Source organism: Cloeon dipterum, chromosome 4 (assembly GCF_949628265.1).
Source record: "Cloeon dipterum chromosome 4, ieCloDipt1.1, whole genome shotgun sequence".
In the NCBI taxonomy this organism is placed as follows: domain Eukaryota; kingdom Metazoa; phylum Arthropoda; class Insecta; order Ephemeroptera; family Baetidae; genus Cloeon; species Cloeon dipterum.
Genome location: NC_088789.1, coordinates 11,197,512 through 11,219,029, shown reverse-complemented (window position 1 = coordinate 11,219,029; position 21,518 = coordinate 11,197,512). Strand labels below are relative to the sequence as shown.

Genomic DNA, 21,518 nt, shown 5'->3' with positions numbered 1-21,518 from the left:
GCAGCCCCTCAATCAAATCAAGTCACGATTGTTCTTGCGTCACAAATATGGAAAGCGCAGCTCAATTTGTTTGAACGAGCTGCTCATGTGCTCACAACCGAGCAGTTTTAATGACGAGACGTGGAAACAGAATTAAACCCTAAAGTTGGTATGTCGGTCTGAATACTTATTTCTGCCGAGACCGATTGAGAAATGTTTTAAAGTATAACTAGCTAAAAGATTTCCTATTAGCTCTTTAGAGAAATAGGTCCAGTCAAAATATTAAGACAAACCATTTTTATCTTATTTTTCCTTGATCTTGAAACGAGTCAAATCTAATTGACTCTATGCTTATCACTAGCAAAATACAAAGTGCTGCAGCTACATAGTTAAAATTAGTTCAAAATACACGCGGCGGCTATGGCAGTTTTAAATAAAGGGTTGGTGAGCGAAACGAAATGGAGCTTAATTATATGCTACAGGGTAATATTTCGCACCTCTATCAATCGGTTAGCTACTCGGAAAGTGGCTGTCTAAATACCTAAAATCAATACCGTGCGAGCTTTTGAGGAAAATGTGGGAAAAGGGACTCAAGTACTCTTCTATAGGTGGCGGTTTTATGATCGTATTTAACAGTTAAGTTATGCGCGTGTGCGCTGACCCGCACATGGTGATCGAGCGTTGTTTTCAACTATGATACCAAACACCACATCGTGCGTTTAAAAACTCATGATATAGCAAGGCTGTTGCTAGCAACTTTCTGTATCTAAACCAACCAGTAAAGGAAGGAGGTGGCTGAATCGTTGCGAATGGAAAAAACTTGTCTCAAAAAATAACTGAGTGCATGTGAAACAAAAATACAACTTTGGATTTGTATGGTATTCCATTGAAATCTAGTTCCCGGAAACTTTGAGAATCTTGCTGTAAGGAATTGAGTGAGAAAACACTTTGGGAGGTCTAGTGTATCAACTGTGTTGATTGTTTGAAATGGAATTGAAATGAATTTGAGGTAATGGTTTCGCACACATGCATTGTCTAAAAAAAATCGTTTTACGAGGAGATAGGGTTGGCATAAAATTTAATTTGGAAAAGGTAAAGCATTAAGTTATCAGAATGTCTTTCATCGACAATGTAGCGTTTTTGCCAGTTTCTGAAAAGCTCCAATTTCACCAGGTGGTTTGTTCGAAGATTAAAAATCAGACAGAGAAAAACGAAAATAAAAACGTAGAAGTGACAATTACATTAGTGGAGGCGGCATAATGACCAGTTATATTATGAAACAAAACAGAGTACAATTTACGAGTATTTGCAGTTAACTATTAGGAAATATAAATAAGTTGTCGTGGCCGAAAAGTGGAAGGCAGAATTTACTTACATTGTCATCGTAGTCGCCGGAGGTTGAACAATTACTTACATCCTCGTCATGGTCAAAGGCGTTGAAAACGTCGTAAGGCAGACAGGAGAGAAGGTCGATGACAAACCACGATTTTAGGTAGTTCATGCGAATGACCCGGGGGTCGGAGACCACCTCGCCCCCCGGGCCCACGAAAGTCGTGTGAAAGTTGAGCACAATATCAATAAAGAATATCACATCCACTATTGAGTCCACCACCAGCAGCGACACGTCCTCGGAGGTCTTGTTTTTGAAGGCCACATTATACGGTACCATGATGGCCGTGTAGAAAGTCAGGCACAAAATAACCCAGTCCCAGATAGCCTTGAAAGCGCAGTAGTGCAGCAGGATGTGCGGCGGCGTCTTCGGCGCCTCCTGCCGGTATTGGGGCAGTATGTCGGCGCTCAGGCTCATCATCTGCACAAGTCGCGACTTTTAGCAATTTAGGCATGGCATATTTTTTAAATGGAATTTTCTGCTTGGTCAATAGGTCAAAATCAAACCTAATAAGGAATAATGAACGACTCACATGTGCCAGGTTGGACTGCTTTCCCGTGTCCTTGAGTGTGGGCAAGTGCGAGGAAAACTGTGACACAAGCACCGACCGGCTTCTGGTGACTGACCTGGCCAGCTTCGCGAATTTGCTCAACCCCATTGCTGAAACAACTTGATTTAGCAAAAGGAACAGCGTTCACTTTAACTATATGGGAGGGGGGTGGACAAGGAGCCCCATAGTATTCTCAAAGCTGCAGATAACGCTAACACAATGATTTAGGTTTCTATGGTTTCTATTTTTTTAAAAAAATATTGTTTTTGACCAATAGAAGCTAAAGGCTTAATTATATTACTCCGAAATCGATCTAAAATTAGTAGAAAATATTTTTTGTTTCCCCTATAAGATTTTATGTCAAAATGAAGAAAAATTATAGAAAGACCTAAACAAAGTTAAGCAATTCCTGTAGCGAGAAACAATTTTAAATAATGCAGATAGCTTTTTTGGGAACGGTGTGCGATGGTTTGACTCCTAAATTTGAAATGATACGCACCTCCTTTGTTTTCGTCCTGCTCGATTGGCTGCTTGAGCGCCGTGATGTCCCTGAAGGTGAGCAGGAACAACACCACCAGGTCGCGCTCGTTCTTGATCGGCGCGATTTGCAGGAGTAGCCATAGTGGTGTCTCTGCAATCACATTTCAAGTTGCCATATCGAGAAGCATCGGCCGGCGCAAATTCAAGAAGCATACAATGCTCCTTGAAATGCACTTTCTTTTATCTGTTGTTGGGTTATTGGGATTTCATTAGAGGCAAAACTTGTCTAAAATTTAGATGCTGACACAAAAGTGAGAACTAGACTGGACAGTTTCTAATTGCGCGAGTGCAAAACCATTAACCACGCGGTTTGAAATTTTTCATGTAAAAATGACTTTCAATTTATAAATATTTCAGATGTCATTTTAGAACCCAAACGTTGAGTCATTAACAGGACTTGAAAATATGGTTGAAATACAGTGGCTGGAATAAAACTTTGCTTTCTTAAGCATAAATTTAAGCATTTAAACTGTGCCAACCATACAAATTTGAATAATTTATTTTTAACTGGGACGTGCACATAAATAATGTATTCCAACGCCACTATTGTTTTAAAAATGATTGTTTTTATTATTATATATGCTGCACTAGTACGTTGATGTGAGCTAATTTTATTTAGAATATTAAACTGAACAGGCCCGTGTCAGCAGCGCGCGCGTTCCACTACTAACTACTCTAACAAACACAAACTTCGAAGGTGAAAGCGCAAGTTGGTTCTAGTTTGCCATGAACATCCTCATCTAAATTTTACAACTTTAATTAGCGTGCCACGAATTATGCATTGTGTCGCGGCAACACATTTTGCCTCTAATTCTTTTCGCAGACGGATGCTACACTGAGCTCTGCAATTTTCCCCACTTCAACCAAATTATTAAGCGCTTTTTCGCATACTTAATTCATTGGCTAACCCTCTCGTGTTTGTTGACTTGTGTGTTTACTGCGAATAATCTGGATCGGGCATTTAGTTTATTTTTTCTCTTTAGCAAAGCCAGAGTGCGGATTTATTCAAAGCAGAAAATAAGTTTACCGCTATTTTGCAACTCTGGCAGAAACCTTCAAAAGGGAGGTATAAGTACAGATATTGAAGAGGATGAAATATATAAAAATAAATGCTGCACACACAAGCAGCTATGCGGAAATGTTGCTGAGCGGCGGGGGTAAAAATAACACTCAAATGCGCAGTTTAAATCGTGCCACTAAATTTTTGACTATGTGTGTACACAAAATGCTCTCATTAACTAACACATAATAATATTCAGAGCGCCTCACACTTTTTTACATCCAAAGAATGTTATATCTATATAAAAATTTTAAATTGACGCGTTACTTTTCAAACTCAAATTTAATAGTGTAAGTTACTCTGTATTGAGGGGTGAATCTATGACATGGTCACACGATTTCAAATGCTTCAATACACGGCTGAATTTATCTTTTAAACATACAAATAAACAAAACATATTTATATTAATGAACGGTTAAGCAGGCGGTAAATTGACATTGACAACCATCCAATCCTGGAAGCATCTAAACATTTATCAAACAACGACAAACATTGAGAATGGTGGTGCATGTATTTATACAGTGAGTGCCATTTTTTAGTTAATAAAACACCCAGTTTTTTGTACATTTGAAAATATATACATGTACAATAGTGCAGAGATCTAGTTGTGTGTACGAGGGACGAAAGTTTTCAAACACGGTGGCGATAATGATCTTTTAAGGGGCCGCGACTGTGATTACCGCTTTGCGTGTGCTTGACATTGTAACCTACATTTCGTGATTCAATCCCAAGGGTACCCATTTTGCAATCTTAGGATGATCCTTTCAAGAGACCATGAAATAGTTTTACTTTATGAAAAAATTATATCTGTATTTATTTATTTAATTTTAACTTTGTTCTATCATTATTGATTTTTGCAAAAGGAATGCCTTGCCAATCAAACCGTTGGAAATTTAATTTGGTCGGTATGCGAGGTTAAATGACGTTTAAAATGCAGATTATTCGAATTTCATGCAATAATTTCCAGGTCCACTTTCTTAGATGACAGCTAATCAATGAAAGTGAAATGAGCAAAGTACGAACATTTGTAAATTTAGTTTTACATTTTTTGACCTAAAATAACAAATAAGTAAAGCTGAAAGCTGATTGAACTGTGCCATTTTACCAGTAGCTATAGTATCTCACTGTACATTTTCCCACTTTTCAATTAACTTTATTCATATTATCAATAGAAAATTTCCGGCGATAGTATTCATTTCTAGCGTGCGTTTGGTTTGAAGAATTTGCGATAATTAGTCGATGTGAAACCAACTTTTTCACTGGTATTGGTAAGCTTCGAAATTCTTGTGTTGCGGACGCGAATTGGACACGACACAATTTAGCGCGGTTTATTGAATGCAGGCCACGGGCGAATTGCGGCGCGGCGTAGGTGCCACACCGCAATCTGGGCCACACTCTGCACAACGTATGGGGGTCACCGCAAACACCTGAACACGCAAATAGAGCGATGGACGGACCGCACACTCGGCGTGAAAGGAAGAAGCCGCGAGCGAGCGCCACGTGCTTTCCCGTCAGCGTCATCCGCGCAGAGCTGGAAATCGAGAGCGACCCGACCAGGCCATTTCCCGTTTCCAGCAGATCGTGCAATATTAATATCTACTTTATTTACTCTAATTTGTTTATTAGCATGGTGCGTGAGAGTCAACGAGAAAGTGAATTACACACTTTAAACTCTTTTTTTGTGGTGCCTAGCAAAGCACTCGTGACTGTTTTCAATTGCGGAGTTTGTACTCCTAATCAGAATTTCGTGGAAGCAAAATATCATAGTTAAACAGTGTTTTAATTTTTCTAAATAACTAATATCATAAACACTGCTTCTTTAGAAAAACTGAAACTCGACCCCTGGCTTGAACGACCATATTACGTTTGGATCGTAAACAAAAAAACTCATCTGACATGCTGACCCCACGATTCAGACCCATGATGCATATAATGGTTAGAACCCCTATAGCAGCATGCGTGACTAGGCACTCTCAAAGAGAGAAAAGAGATCAGATTACAACCATGTCAGTGGCAATGTCAGCTTGCGAATCCAGATTCCACTGATTTAACAACTAAATGAAATTTATCCTGTTTAACGCAAAAAATCATGCTTTTAACTCGACTGAATTGAAATGGTGATTGGAAAGAGTTAATTAAACAATAAATGACAGCCAAAAATCGCCAAGTTGTAGGAACTCGATGGCCATTCAATTTAAGGAATATTATTTCCATTAGATTGCTTCATAAATTTGTTGTAAAATGAACAGTCACACAGCACTTTCTCCCGGCGAGCTGACTATAAGTGGGACTAGTGTTTCGCATCTAGAAGTGTATGCGACACATGTAAAGGCACGCCGGACAACAAACATACAGCATTGTACATTGTTACACACGCAGGCCGCTCTATGTGGTAAACACAATGTATTACGAGGCAGTGTCTCTAATAGCACACCACTCGGATCCACTAACTATAAACTACAGAGCGAAATGGGAGCTATAGCTGCACTAGGAAAACACGCGTATGTGATAAAATGATTCGTGATTGATGGACCAAGAGAAAGAGAGAGAAAGAGGGGTAAGATGGATGTTTAGATAGAAAGAGTGAGACAGAGAGCAGTGTGTTGCAAGAGCTTATGTACACACGCAGGACAAGGAAGAGAGATTATAGAGGAGAAAGAGAGAGAAAAAGGCACGCGGTGTGATTATTATAAAAGAGCAAAATGCATTTCAAAATTTGCGAATTTTCCAAATACCAAAGTCTGATTGTACGGGATTTCGTTTTTCAGTTGGTTTTTGCAGTGCCTAGGAGGAGTGTGTTTGTGTAATCTCACCTATAGGGCGTTTTTTCCACATACCTCGCGGGGTGCCTGTGAATCAGAGAACACTTGCTAAAGACAGGGTAACACACACATACAGAGAAGAACAAGAGGAAATAAAATTTTTCTGGGTGTCAAATGCAATTGGAGGGAGGATATGTCTTGCGCATTTCAATCGCAATTACACAAATTAAGCAAGACATTTTTTTAAGAGTTATTTACATCTGTGCTCACAGAACGTCGAGGAGACAGAAAGAAAAGAGAAAAAATGTGCCGTAATCGGATAGAGCTCTCATGCATGGGACAGATTTTTGCAAATAAAAGTTGCCGGTTCGCTTGCCTTTTCAAAGCACGTCTCGTACACACGCAAAAATAAAACGGCGAGCTGCAAATGCGCGCGCGGATTAAAAAATTCATCTCATCGCAGAACCAGTAGGAGCACACATACACACTGGGATGAATTTCATTTGCATCGATCGCTTCGTTCTACAACGGCAACCCTTCCGAGCAAACGGTAATCGAATGAATTTTCACTCCGCGAACAGAGTCAAAAGATGGCGAAACTTCTCCCAGTGCTTGCTGCTGCAAATAAAAAAGCTCGCACGGCAGTTTCGATTTAATGATGTGTTTCCCGTTTGTTTTGCGCGGTGGCTACCGGAATATAATGATGATAATAATAAAAAGATAGCGCTGCTGGAATGCTATGTGGTATAAGGGACCCTTTCCGGCAGGAAGCAGAACGTTTGTGTCGAGTAATGACGAGGGAGTGAGAGCACGCGCTTCAATAAAGATGAAAGAAAAATATGGGATACACAGTAGAGCATAAGAGATTTACGTATTTTAAATGAAATTGAGTTATATAATTGGAAATTAACCATTTATAAAAGAATAATTAGTTGAAAAACGCTTGCAGAATTTACATATTCAATATTTGAGTGAATAAAATACAAAAAAAATATAAAGGGTGATCTCCACCTGGATTTTCGAACAATCAACCGAGAAATATGCTGCGTGCAGGTCTGCTCTACTCAATCAGACTGAACTGAACTGCAGAGCAAGTGACGGCTCGCACAGCTCTCATCATCTCATCATCAACGCATTTTTCCCATTTTCCGAGCAACATCAAAGAAGATATACGTCGATCACAATACATCAAAGGGAATAAAATTTCGCGCTTCATCCTCAGGAGTATGGCAATTCGAGCACTTTTGACAAGGCAGGCGAAGAATTCGCGCGTGTGCGAGAAGAAATCCGAGATACTTGTATCTCTGGAGATCAATACAAGAAAAATGAAATAGAAAAAAGATAGAAAGGGTGTGGAGGAGCAAGTCGAGGCATGCTGGATTCTGACGGGCGAGAAGAAGAGTAGAGTGCGGCCAGTTCTGAGGGCCGAGAAACGTGTGTCTCCACCAGAAGCAGTCAATCAGTCGGAGGTCCAGGTTAAGGAAGGCACGGGGAATGTGAAAAATAGTCATTTTTAAAATCAGAGTTAGATATCGAATTAATTATTTTTAGTGTGATGGGCAATGTAACTCTTATAAAGATTTTACTTGCAAAAATATTAGTTTTCAAGATATATGAGAGGAATAAATATTAATCGGTGGACATGACTAATCACCAGAAAAATGTACTATATTTGTAACAAAAGTTTGGTGGCTTTTGTTGTTTCACATTCCTTCCGAATAGGAGAAAAGAGAAAGAAAGATGATGCCATAGAGTCATCCTGGAAAGTGTCTACCGTTATATAATGTATCTCTCCGCCACTGCTCGATTTGACAATCTAAAAGGTGAATGCTGACAAAACGAAATTTGGCTTCATGTGTCGCGTGGCGCTTCCACCAATCCCCTTAGTAGCAGACGCCTTTTACAATCGCCAAAATAGCGAATTTCACGACGCTTTTGGGCTGCATTTGATCCCACTCTAGCGTCTCTAACTAATCTTTCTCAACATTATTCTGAGCCTAGAACGATTTAAAAATAAAATTTGCAATATAGAGAGCACCAGTTTGTCGACGGCTAACAGTGCAATGAATCTGAAATAGAAGGAGAGTCAGAGCACTGTTGCTGCTATACAACATTTTCCATGTTTATAATTTGAGTACAAAGGAGATATAAATAAAATTGATTTTACAAATGGCTACTCGCACTGGCAAAAAAAGGAATGGTAGGCTAAAAAATTGTCATAATAAAATCCCATATAATATGCTCTCGTATTGTACAGCAGCTGTTTCGACCCCACAGGGCTCTTCAGTAGAACCTTACCTCCAAAACAAAATTGACACCACTATATATTAGCTACAGAGAATTTTGTTAGAAGTACTGCTGATGAGACTTGCGGGGCTGAAACAGCTGCTGGACAGTACGAGAGCATGGGAGTTTTATTTTTACAATTTTATAGCTTTCCATTTCTAGTTATTCGCCTACTGGAGTAGCCATATTTAAATCAATTTCATGAAATATATTCACCCCTTATGCTTTTTTCCTTTTTAATTTTTGAAGTATAAATAATTGGCTTTCAAATCCAGAGAGAGTGTTCAAAGGGAACTTACCGAGTCGCAATTATAGAAAGAAATCAAATTCAGCTTGAATTATGATACCCTCGCGTGTTTCTGTCGTCATTGGCATCTACCAAAATTAAAATCTCAATGGGATTTATGATGGAATAACGTTAGATATTTATAATTTATGAGAGCCGTTATAAAAGTACTGTGATGGGTTTATTTTAAATTTTATGTTACATTAAAGATATTACAACCTGGAGGCATAACTGCATTCTCTAATTATTGATTAATACATTAAGGATCATTAGTTATTATTTTTTTAATGAATCTGTCTAAAATTCAGCTGCACGATCATCTTTCTATAGAAAAGAAAGCTAATTTTATTTTGGCCGTGGCCATAAAAAATGACGCATCTCGTTAGTGTTTGGTACTTTTCATTGTTATAGTTATTAATGAGGACAGGCAATGTCCACACAAAGATGCTTACTTACAATTTATACAATCAGCAGGAAACAAGAACAAACATTGCAAGGCAGGGATCAACGCGCGGAGGATTGTTAGTGTATCACGATGGCTGAGCCACGTCTTTGTGTGGGTGTGGGTGTGAGAGAGAGGATAGAGATACATCCACAAAGTGAAATGGAGAGAACGGGTGCGTGTATTGTATAAACACGGTAGGGAGGCGAAGTTTGGTGTGTGCTCGCTATATCGCCCTGTGGGGTAATCCATCACCCGCAGAGCGCGAGAGTGCAGCCTGTCAACTGGCTGGTATAAAATTGACTGGATGATACGTAAGTAGTAAATGAAACGACAGTAACCACGCGGTGCAGCCAACCCAAAAGCGTCCTGCGTTTTGATCGCCCCCCATTTTGCAAACGAGCGACCACACTTATTGCATCCTGTATTTTGTATTTACAACGTGACACGTGTTGTGCAGCATTTTGGTCCGAGAGCAGGGAGAGACGGAGAGAGAAACACGCATTCAACAGCTTTATAGGAGGAAGAATGAAAGAGCTATTGACAGAGAGAAGAGAGAAAGATATAGAGGGATTCTGGTCAGTTTGAAAGAGGTAGTAATTAACGTTTTTCTGGCAGACAGAAAGGGGTTGAAAGGTGACATGCTACGCCATTACACTCATTGTTGTATTCCAGTATAGCTGCATGCCGTTGGTAGGTTATTTTACAAGGGAGGTCGGTGAATAGGACTTGACAAAAATTGAAAAATCCTGAGTTAAAAACATATAATTTATTTAGCAAGTCAGACTTGTTTTTATCAACGCTGTCCAACTCGAAGAAATATTAAAACTTTACACCAAACGGGATGGTTTGAGCACAAATTTTTCTAATGATAAAAGCTTTTGATAGAAACTGAATTTCTGGATACTCCAAGTCGTGTATAACCAATGTAATCTGGGTGTCACTACTTTTTCCTCTTTGTTCGTGAGGTGCTCTAACGTATTGAATAATAAAAAGGTCTCGCAAACGTGCTTGTGCCGAGTATTTTTCTATCACTCGATTTTCATTATTTTGCGATTTGCACCCAAAGTACATGAGTTCTTATCGAAATTTGGAGCCTTTTTTGCGACTCCAAGTCGATTTGAATCAAAATCCGGGGTAGAGTGCGCTAATTAGCCTGTGGAGTGGGACATGCCGTTGGCAGGCAGATTGATCCGCAATTCGAGTCCCATGGCAAGAAGGGCTTACTGTTTTTCTTGTAGAGCAGAATCTCGAACTGGTCGCTAATCTGCTTCTCCAGGCACTCGTCCACCCTGGCGATCGTTTCCTTGTCGGTCAGTTCGCCATACATGAAGCTACACCGGCATGATTTCTGCATGACCTACATTCGCAACCACAACAATTATCATCCGCAAGTTCATTTCACTAAAAATAAAAAAGCGCTGTCGCCAGAGAAATTGATCTACCTCTGCTCGATTGTAACCAGAGATCTTGCAGAATGATTCGTTGCAGTAGACTATCGGGTAGTCGACTATCTGAGCGTTCGCAAGTAGGAAGCTACTGTCAGCTGAAACAGAAAAGGAATTGAAATTATTTTCACCCACTACACTCGTTCATTCCGATAAATTGGAATTCTTTGTTACAGATAATATAAAAGTGGTTCAGCTTCTCTACGCTAAATTGAAGCTGTCCATCATTTTACGAGCCCAACGGCGAGATAATGCAAAGCTAGCGACACATATTTTTTCCTCTTGCTGTTATCCTGACGTAAATGCTCTCAAAGCCGATCGCAGTCAGTTTTTACCGTTTTGATCATCTGGTAGCGTATATACACATATGATCTATTTCAATTCATATTAAATACATACCAATACTTTTTAAATGTTCCAGATGTATACAAATTCGAGATTATTTATAGTGTTAAAATTTCCGCTCATTTTGCGTTTACCTCAAAATTTCCAGTAGTTTAACGTGCCTTTCTTAAAAAGCTTAGGACAAATTTGATTTGGTCAACGAAGCTGCATTACATGTTAAGGGACATGTGTGTGTGTCATTAAAAATTCCTGCGGAGAAAACGGGTGGCAACATTGACGAGAAAATGGATATGCATTTGGTAAAGGAGACAGGCGCGCGTGTGTTTCGCAAATATGCAAGCAACGACGGATGTGCTACTTTCACAGCCGCTGCAAAAGTTAATGGAATTACTGCCACGAGGATGGCAAACTCTAGCAAGTCTTCTGCATGCAAATTCTCGCGCATTCTTCTGCTGCGCTAGAAATTTGAGATGCTCTGATTAAGTGAGGCATTTTCCCAAGAAAATCCGGTTTTAGAAAAACAATGAAAAGGACAGCTAATAACTTGGCGTCATCGTTCATGCAGCAGTGGCTTGCTTGATGACATGCTGAACTTTTTATATGCAACATATTTAAACGGTTAGGGGCGAGGATTTTGCTCCGCAAAATAGCAGCTTCTGCTTCTTGTCAGGGGGTGTTCGAAGCCATTAAAAGTTTCTGCGCTGCAAAAGAGAAGATTTTGGCTAAATTCATAAATGTAACGATGACTAATGACTCTCGGATTATATTAAAGCAGCGGGAAGGCGGGTCAGCTTTGTTTTATGACAGGATTTGAGCCTAATTTATATTTATCCACTTTCAAAAACACAGGCCAACTTCAACCTTTTTGCCGCTGTTTCCGATGAATCGATAGTTTTTGATTAATTGCTCCTTTCAAGCACCTGCTTCGCACCGCGGACAGAACATTTTTTACGTCATGTATCCTCCTGCTATATTTTTAACGAGGGGTAGAGCAGCTTAAATAACTGGTACGGGAGAAAAACGTTTCTCTCGGCTCAGACAGTCTGCTTCGCGCTCACAAATCCTTCGAGGCCGTGAAAGAGTGGATTCGAATTCCACTCTCTGAGGAATTTCACAGGGGAAAACCGTGAAAAGCCTTGGGCCAGACACAGGTGGTTGTGGTCTCTCTCTCTCTCTCTCTCTCTCTCTCTCTCTCTCTCTCTCTCTCTCTCTCTCTCTCTCTCTCTCTCTCTCTCTCTCTCTCTCTCTCTCTCTCTCTCTCTCTCTCTCTCTCTCATACACAAACTAAAAACGAGGGCGAAAAACTAGGAAGCGTTTTACTCAAAGTGTATTTCACCTCTTGAGCGTAAAACTATATGCTTTCCATGTTTCTTTGCTCCGCAAAGTAGGTTAAAAATATGTAGGGGTTCCATCATTTTTTTTATCCTCAATCAGAAGACCAGGTACGTTTTCTAAGGAAATGAGGGGAAAAACTGCAAATATAATATTTTTTGTTTATTCCTTTAGAAGGAAAATTGCCTTTTTTATTTTCTGTGGTATACAAAATGAATAGCTTCGCATAATAAATTATGCTATTTTTAACCGTAATAACGTAGAAGCATTCCTCTTTGCTTCTCTGATTGCGTTCGATATCTCAATTTTATTACCTTTCCCCTTTCTTGCGTGCTCGCAGAGGTACTTTTTCCTCGCGACTGAGATGCAGTATTTGCACAAGTTATTCCAGGTCTGCGACCGCAAATATATGCAAAACCACCGAGTCGACAAGACGGTATTGGAGGCGCTCAAAGGGTCAATGAGTCTGGTGCACATTAAGCAAGGCTTGTGCCGCCGTTCCATCAAAACGCGGCGGGCCAGATCTTGCCGCGCGCTCAAAGTGAAACAGCATTAGCGGCGCGGCGGCACTCGTCGTGAGCAAAAGCCACCGCTCGTATTGATTTCCAGCATAAGAAGAAGTAGGAAAGAATGCTGCGGGAGCATGGCGACATAATGGCACGTGAAAAATAGCCCGCTCGACCTAATAACCAGTCGCGCGACGAGAGAGGTGCATCTTGTGCTTAGATTGAATGTAAATGCGCCCGCGAGTGGCGCGACCCCTAATGCATCTTTGCATTTTCAAAGCGTCGATCTATTGGCAAAAGCAGCTAGGCGACGTCGATCGGCTTGTTTCTGCACGGCCATCCTCTTATTACGCTATTATTTATGAGCACTTGTGGGTCACGAGCTGCGTCATGCATATAAAATGCTCACCGAGAGCTTCAGCAGAGTTAAGTGGACTACGGTTTTGAATTCTCTATTCTCCAGTGAGAGCAGACAAAAAACCTTGTTGCAGTTGACACAATTGGTGGATGTGCGGCTGCCTGTGTGGTGGCGCGTTGTGTGTTTGTTTTTGCCCTCAACTTGGCATCTGCAGCCTAATTTGTGACACCGATATTTCATTTCTGTATACAGTTGACACTTTAAATCTGACCTTATAATTAATCATTGCCCTCCTTAATCTTTGCTAACAAATCAAAATACACTAATAAAATAACTTTCGATGAGAACATAAAATAACTGATGTATATTCCAATTTATCTATATTATGGTTCCTGTTTCATAATATCATTGAACAAGTAATGGGATGTACTGAACTATAAGCATGTAATATTTAAGAAAGTGCGATATATAAAAGTTAACTTGTTCTTTTCTTTAATTGATGATTTTCCCTAAACCACGAAGCCGTAAAGTTGATAGCCTGATAGGTATTTTTTTAAAATTTTATTTTAAGCATTTTAAATTACTTACATAGCCCATTAACATTAAATCGCTACTTGCTGGTTTGCACATTTCCAGCATGCGTGATTTGGCAAACAGTCCTCGGTGCGGAGGCAAGTGGCCCTTCAGTGGGCTGGGTCCCTGTGTGGCCTGGTGTGCCCATGTTATCCGTTCGCGGTGTTATTGGGACCCGGGTTTCAGCATTCGTGCCAGTGCAGTGCGCGCCCTTTCCGGTCCTCTGACAGGGTGGACAGGGATAAAAAGCAAAAAAATATATATAAATAAAAATTATTTTGTTTGAGCCTGATTGGTAAATATTCAAGGGAGATATACATAATAAAGCTCAATTTATTTGAAAATCATTTCAAGTATCATCAGATTAACGAGGACGAAGGCACCAGCTCCGGTTTAAATTCCTTCATACACAAGCTCATCGATAAATTTTTCCGCGAGTTGGTTGCAAACTCCGCAGCTTGGTTTGGGATGTCGGCCTGATAATTTTAGCAAGGCGAGATATAAAAAGCGGCCGAAAAATAAACGAAAAAGCTGTGGGGAATTGAATACTGTGTAAAGCGAGTTGCAGGCACGGTGGGGTGGTGAAAGTTGCTGCGAATTTGGGCGCGCGTGTGGCTCTCGCAAAAGCGGCTTTCGCCGAAAACGCGTTTAGAGATCAAAAACTTCATAAAAATCACATGCCGCGGTTTAATAATAAAGGCACACGAGCCTCTCTCGTAAAAGCGACCGCGCGCATTTTCTGTGCGGAAAACAGAAGCTCATGCAACTATGAAAAATTGATAGCCCGCCTTGTTTTATACCGGAAGGTACGGATGGCTACGGCCGTGAAAAATTGTGTTATGGCTTAAGTAATTGAGGTTATGTTTGCTGAGCAATGCAATGACTGCAGCAATGGATAAAAATGGAAAATTGCATGCATTTAATAATTCTTTAGGAGGGGTAATTGACTTTTTATCAGAAGTGAAACGGTGGTTCGGCTGCTCAAGTTTTATGCGAGCAGTTGACTTTCTGACGGTGGGCTGGAGATACGGGTGGAAAGTTGGAGCTTTCTCATCCCGCACCCGAGCGAATGTGCTGCGGGATCTGCTGCTGCTGCTAGCTGCGTGAAATCGCCTGGAAGCCGTGATATGTGCTACCGACTCTTTAAGATATCTACTCTCGCAGCAGTTAGCTGAAGCAATTAACCCCAAATCTTCTCACAGTGAGCTGAATATGCATTTGAATGTCGACGAAAGAGACGTTGGAAAGCCCATAGAGCTAGCTTATTGACTGGAAATGTTTGCACCGGCTTTCCTTGTCGCTTGTAAAATAATTCAAGAGGGGGCCAAATGCAGGGACCGAAATTTGATTCGTGTATATATGATTTGGCTCTTTCCAACTTGTGACTAATAAATACGATATTGTGAAAGAATACGTTATTATAGTACCAGCACAATGATGAGGTGAGTAAAAATATGATCTAGAAACTGTACGAGATGTTAAACAGTTTTTTGTAATCCATACTAATCACGCCAAAGAAAAAGGAAAAAATACAATATTTAAAAAATAATATTTAGAATAATTATTGAATTGGAACAGCAGGCTTGAAAATTGTTGAAACTCTTTGAACCTTTTAGTACGTAGAAAGTAAAAATGCAATAAAGAGAGAGGGCCAACCTTGCCATAGAAAACAATTATCGAAATCGTGAGGCGTGTAATCAAGTGCTAGTTGGAGGATGACGTCACCATCGATGACGTCATCGCGGTGTCATAGTCGATATTATGCCAGTAGAGTAGTAGCGCCTGCTACGAGTGAGAGAGAAAGATCAATAGTCCGTGTGCTGCCGAGCTCTCTCTCTCTCTCTCTCTCTCTCTCTCTCTCTCTCTCTCTCTCTCTCTCTCGCTGTCGCTTCCGCTGATTCTGCCCGGCCTGCTGCATTTCCATTTTTACGGCCAAAACAATAACAAACGCGCCACTGGTCGTACGTATTTTTTACTCGAATTCGCCCTTCTTTCCTTTCGGTCCCGCGCGCCAGAATAATGATCATCTGGGCAGCTTGCTCGGGCACAGAGTTCACCACGCTCTTTTGTCAGAAAAAAGGCGTATTGGCGCTTGAGCGGACTGCAAACACAGCGAGAGCGCAAAAACAACCACTGCTCTTTCTTACGCAATGCTTCTCATATATGCATGTTGCAAAAGTTTGAATCTTCTTTAAAGTTTCAAAGCCGAGATTTGGATTTGAGAAACTTTTATACATTGATCCCGGTTACCTTTCTTACAGCAGACTTAAGTGAAAATAATGGGTTGGAAAGCGCATGCAAAGATCGAGTTTGCTTTAGCATATTTTCTTTGCAAAATTTAAGATTGTGAAAATATTTTGAAAGCATATTTATGCCGAGTATGTTATGGGGGATAATCTTTTTCTGTCGGGCCGGTCATAACGCTATAAATTTTGCAATTGACTTTGAGCGAATATGTAAGTTCGGTGCCAATGCCTGCGTGATTATGTTGTCACAAGCCGCTTGAAGAGGAAGCAATTCGTTTGTTTGACTTGTTTGGCAAAGCGGCTGCTGGCCTATATTCTATTTCTGGCTGCAGGCAGATTGCCAACTGAACGCTTTTTTAGGGTGGCGAAGGAAAACTATGTTTTGCCAGCTCAAAAATCGGCCAGCTCGATTTATGCGACAGATATTATTAGCTTGTTTATTAACGCCGGATGAGTGGGCGCAAACAACGCTACTTCGTGGGGGATATTTTATTAGCACCCTCGAGTGGACGAGATATTAATGCGCATGTTAATGTGTGTGCGACACATTTGAATTTATATTAACCACCCGTCGCCGGTGTAATAAATGTTCAATAGCGGCTAAAGCAGGAAGAATTAAATTTGGAACGTTGGGCTCGACGTTTGTTTTTACCCTGTGCTGAGCTGACTGTGCAGTCGACCAGTTGCGTTTTCAGTGGTAAAAATAAGACAGTGTTGTTATTTCGCAAGCAACCGGCCGACCTTTATCATCATCTCGGGGAAAATAATTTGTCACTAACTCGGGGTGGCGAAGGATATCTCTGTTTAGCGCGCGTCGGCCAACGGCCAAACGGTTTGTATGCTCTTTGCCTCGTTTAGCAGATACAACAGGGAGTTGCCCGAGTGGCCCACCAATTCGGGCTGTTTGCTTTCTTCACCAATCCTCGCTCTCACACAATGCGAGCGAGACAAATGGCGCTTTTACGACAGCTCGCTGCCAGAACTGACACCGTCCGTAGCTTTGCTCTCATCGTCACGCACGCAGACAGGCGCGGGAAACGAAATTGAGGAATTTTATATCGGCTTTTCGTTTTTTATTGGGGTAGCCGTGAATGTCAAGATTGGCGGATTGTGCGATTCGAATATATGCAACCCGCGCAGCACTTAAGGCGGGCAGGTAGACTATTTATTTTTTCTGCAGGCGATTTCATGCGCTTAAAAAACAATGCAATGAAAGAAAGTTTTTATTTATTCAAATATATTTCGACTGCAAACATTTACTCAAATTGTTTCTTCCTGTATTTTCCACGCTTTTTTATCAAGATATAACATACTTATTTCTTTATTGAAGTTATAACAAGTAATTTTGGAGTTTTGTTGGTAATTTACTATCACTTATTGTTAGTATATTGCAACACGAGAAAACCGATTCCCTATTACAATCAGTTGATTGATCTTTGAGCTGGAAGAAATTGCTACTTGAATGTTTTTTATTTGCCGATTGAAAATCCTATCTTTTCTCAAGCAACTCCACTAAAACGGATAGGCATACAAGAGGAGTTGAATGCCACTACTGACTGCGAGGGAAAAATGTTGCAGCAACTTGGAGCTCCAATGGGAGTTAGTGGTGGATCTTGAGCCACAAACAAGCCTCCGGCAATCCCGACCATTTGGATTTCGTCGTTTTATCAGTTTCCCATTTGGTCTGCAATAACTGAAATAGATTTGCTCGCGAAGGATTGCGCGCGCCCCAAGTTGTTCTCAGCCAATGTGCAGATAAAGCGTCACAATCAGCTTAGTTCTCTCGCGTGAAGAAGTGCAAAGGACTGTTTCTTAAGATGAACCAAAGAAAATATATAAATATTTCAATTTCTTGTTTATTTCTCAATCAATATGTATCGAATGTTCTTGGGCAAAAATATTCCCGAATGCTTAATGTGCATATTTAATTCAATCATCATTTGAATTTCTTTCATGCTACGTAACATCTCCCTTTCAGTTCAGCAGTAGTGGCAGACATATATATATATAATAGCGACGTAGATTTGTTTCTGCCGCACGGTCTGTGAAAACAATGCACGCAGTCATCCGACGGAAAGCCTGGGTAAAGTCTGTCGCCTGAAAATCAATAAAAATAATTCAAGTGGACGATCTGATTGGAGAAGAGGGGACACCGGCACTCATTTAATGCAGCACAGGAAAGGAGAAATTCTGAACGCGTGCCAATATTTGGGTTTTACAATCAGCTTTAATCATATATAAATAAAATCTCGTCCAGATTCACATTGTTAAAGCCTTCCATCTGATAAGTTCATTATTAGTTAAAAGAAGGAGAGAAGATATACGAATTCATGAACTGAAAGACCATGGTTTAATTTTACACGTTTTTTTTTAACAAGGCATTTTCTACTATCTAACGTTTATTATTTCTTTTGGGGCAACCACTTCCAACTGATTTGTGTTTCCAACCTCTTGCCAACTTAATTTTGTGAAGGGGTAAATGCAAAAAATGCTTTTACCTCAAGAAACTTTAGTGATTTACAATTAGAGATTCACCAGAAAGTTTAGCGATATTCCTTGGTATTGGAAGGCGACTCAACCATCGTGAAGCCGAAAGAAGCGCTCTGAATCTCATTAGTGCTGAACGGAGTAATTACATTAAAATAATGCACTCGCGAGCCAATTAGCTGCTCTTTCACAACGGGCGCTTGTTTCCAGCTGTGATGAACCGACTGCCAGCCTCCTCTTGCTGAATAGTGATTACCGGCAAATTCATCAAATTAGCGCAGCGCTGAATAATAATATCTCGGGCTCGGCTCTGGCTCCACCAGTGTAGTAAATCGCGCGCGCGGTGATTAACTCGTGGCGCACAGCATTATATATTCGCGACTGCTTTCATGTGTGCCGATTCAATCTCTTTTGTTCTCGCAATTGTTTCAATTCTTGTGTCCCTGCAGGTTTGTTCCATTTGTGGGACGTGCGTCACATCAGACCAGTGGCAGCGGTGACGAACAAAAGGCGAAATAATTCAGAGTGGAGAATTGCTAGGAGGGATTTTCCTAATCGTTTTAGTGGAATAAATTAAGTATGATCGAAGTGAAGATGATTCCAATAATTTAGGTGCAGTCTAAAGATTTTATTCAGTTATTTATATAAAATATACCATATTTTCGGGGTGAGTTGTTTCAAATTTATATAATTGTTTTTATTTGTTTTGCCAACAAAGTCGTTTTTGAGCACAATCATTCCATGCTCGTTGCAATGTGAGAATCCGAGCGATGTTAGGGGATCGAGGGCGGGCTGATGCGCCTACGTTTGACTCTCTGTCATTGCAATGACGAGTCGATTCGGATTTGGGAGGATTGCGAAAGCTTTCCGAGTCAATACTTGCTGGTTTGTACCTTTCCAGCATGCGTGAATTTATTTCACGGGACGACTGTCTTGCGTTTCAATAAAAGACGCTATTGCGGGGGCTGTAACACGATTCGAGCTGGTCCTTTCCAGCTCGTCTGAACTGGGCTGCTTCCTCAAATGATGACCTTACGCCCGTGTTATTCGTTCCCGACATTATTGGGACATGGAGTTTTCGCGAGTTGTTCGCTATCAGGGGGCTGCCCGTCTCAAAAGAGATATGTACCGATCACGATAAAACCATATTACGAAAGAAAGCGTTCATGAGTGGTAAAAATTGCAAAAACAATCACAAGAGTAATTTATCACCGCATTGAGCTACAATCAACTAAACATGAATCATTGATGGTCATTGTAAACTTAGAACAAGTGTTAGGTGCTTTAAAAAAGTTATCCGTTTTTTTTATAAAGAAATGCAATTATTTGAGTTTTTTCTCCCTCGAGTTCCATGATAATTTTGGTCCTTTCCCATCTCATTCAGTGAGAACTCGTCGTTTTTTGGTATCAGAGCTCATTTCAACGTTTGTCCACAAAAACTGCGACTCTAATTGGCGATTTCGGTGGCGAGTGGGGCAAGGTCAGTTGCGAGCATATGCGAACGTGTCGCCGCAGTTTGCATAGCTAGAAAAAGTCTTCTTAATGGCACAATTATTATACTCTTTTTCTCTGCGGCCAGTGTAATGGAGTTGGCGTGATGCTTGTAATTACGTCGGCCAGAAATAACCGGCGCGGAAAAATTCGTCCGCTACCGCACAGCCCCTGGAATGGCATGGCGGGCGAGCAAAAAGTTGCCGCTCGTTCCATCCTACCGCTGCTATCAACACAAAAGCCATTTTACGGTCTTTGTTTGTATGTGTTTGCTTGCCCTCAAAATATGCCAGTCACGGAACGAATTAAACCGCTCCAAGAATCCGTGCTCATTAAAGTACGGCCGTTATTTTTGTTTGCCAAATTCCCAATTACGGTGAGATGCAAAATAGGATTCCAATTGTGCGGAGTGCAAAGTTACTGTTCATTTAGCTGAGTGGGAACTTTGTTCGAATATGTACCAACAAGAGCATCATTAATCATCTCAAGGAATTTTCCAGAGTGTTTCAAAAATATCCAATTACGCTTCGCAGGTTTCACAAGGATGCAGCATTTCAGTATATTGCGAGGTTCAATTATCAAAACGCGATTTATCTCGAGCTCAAAGACGTCTTTGCTGATTGCTTCCGCAGGAACGATTGCTACCAAGTCGTTTGTCTGTCTGTCAGAGCAAGCGGAAGACAATCAGCCGAGAGCGTTATTGGCGTCATCGGTGGGAAGTCGCAGTTAATAGAGCTCGCGCAGCTGAGCGTGCGTATATTATGCAGAGCCCAGAATAGGCCTGCCGGCATCAGCGGCGTAACAGCCAAAACTCCCGTAAAATTTATGTTTGTGTGTTTGCCTTATCATAGAGGACGGAACGAAAAATCTTGAGGGGATTATTTTCCTTTTTATATAAACTGAAAGCTATATAGGAATGAAAATCGGTCCTTATTGAAGATATTCTGTAGGGGATGCAAAAAATACTTTTTTTGACTTGATGGATTTAAAAAGATGAAAATTTCCTGTCCTGTGAGCTTTGAGAACGTTTCACTATCTCAAGGCTCCTCGAACAGTGTTTCAAAATCCAATTTCGTTTCCCAAAAGACTTCGTAGGCTACATGCGTTGTTAAAAGTGCATCCGGGCGAGAATATTTTGACGCCACCAACAAGCAGGAAGCACTCAAAAACATTTTCTTCTAGCGGCGCCTCAGCTTCAAGAGATGAAAATACGATCCCCTAGACATTCGCTGCAGCAGGTAGCTGCTCACTTCCTCTTGCATCATATGCAAACCACAAGCCGCCATGCATATTAAATTTGCCAGCAGCCTCCACCACTCAGATCGTCATGAAAAACATATGCTTTCATCACCGTGCCCTAAGCGTCTAATTTTATCATCTCACGGACTATCGAAACATGCGGCTCTAGCGATATTTTAATATGGACGCTATTTTTTT

At 40.8% G+C, this 21,518-nt stretch overlaps 1 protein-coding gene across 10 annotated transcripts in view; it reads right to left on the bottom strand.

The window, feature by feature from the left end:
- eag (ether a go-go) overlaps window positions 1-21,518 on the bottom strand; it is a 75,722-nt gene that overhangs the window by 12,096 nt on the left and 42,108 nt on the right. For 5 of the 10 annotated variants that reach the window (XM_065492035.1, XM_065492041.1, XM_065492037.1 and 2 more), the window contains 6 exons: window positions 10,741-10,841; window positions 10,523-10,655; window positions 6,333-6,368; window positions 2,419-2,550; window positions 1,902-2,029; window positions 1,355-1,789 (listed from right to left, as the gene is read on the bottom strand). In XM_065492035.1, coding sequence (XP_065348107.1) covers window positions 1,355-1,789; window positions 1,902-2,029; window positions 2,419-2,550; window positions 6,333-6,368; window positions 10,523-10,655; window positions 10,741-10,841 — 965 coding nt within the window. The remainder of the gene's footprint in view (window positions 1-1,354; window positions 1,790-1,901; window positions 2,030-2,418; window positions 2,551-6,332; window positions 6,369-10,522; window positions 10,656-10,740; window positions 10,842-21,518) is intronic. The other 5 variants (XM_065492039.1, XM_065492043.1, XM_065492040.1 and 2 more) reach the window with 3 other exon arrangements.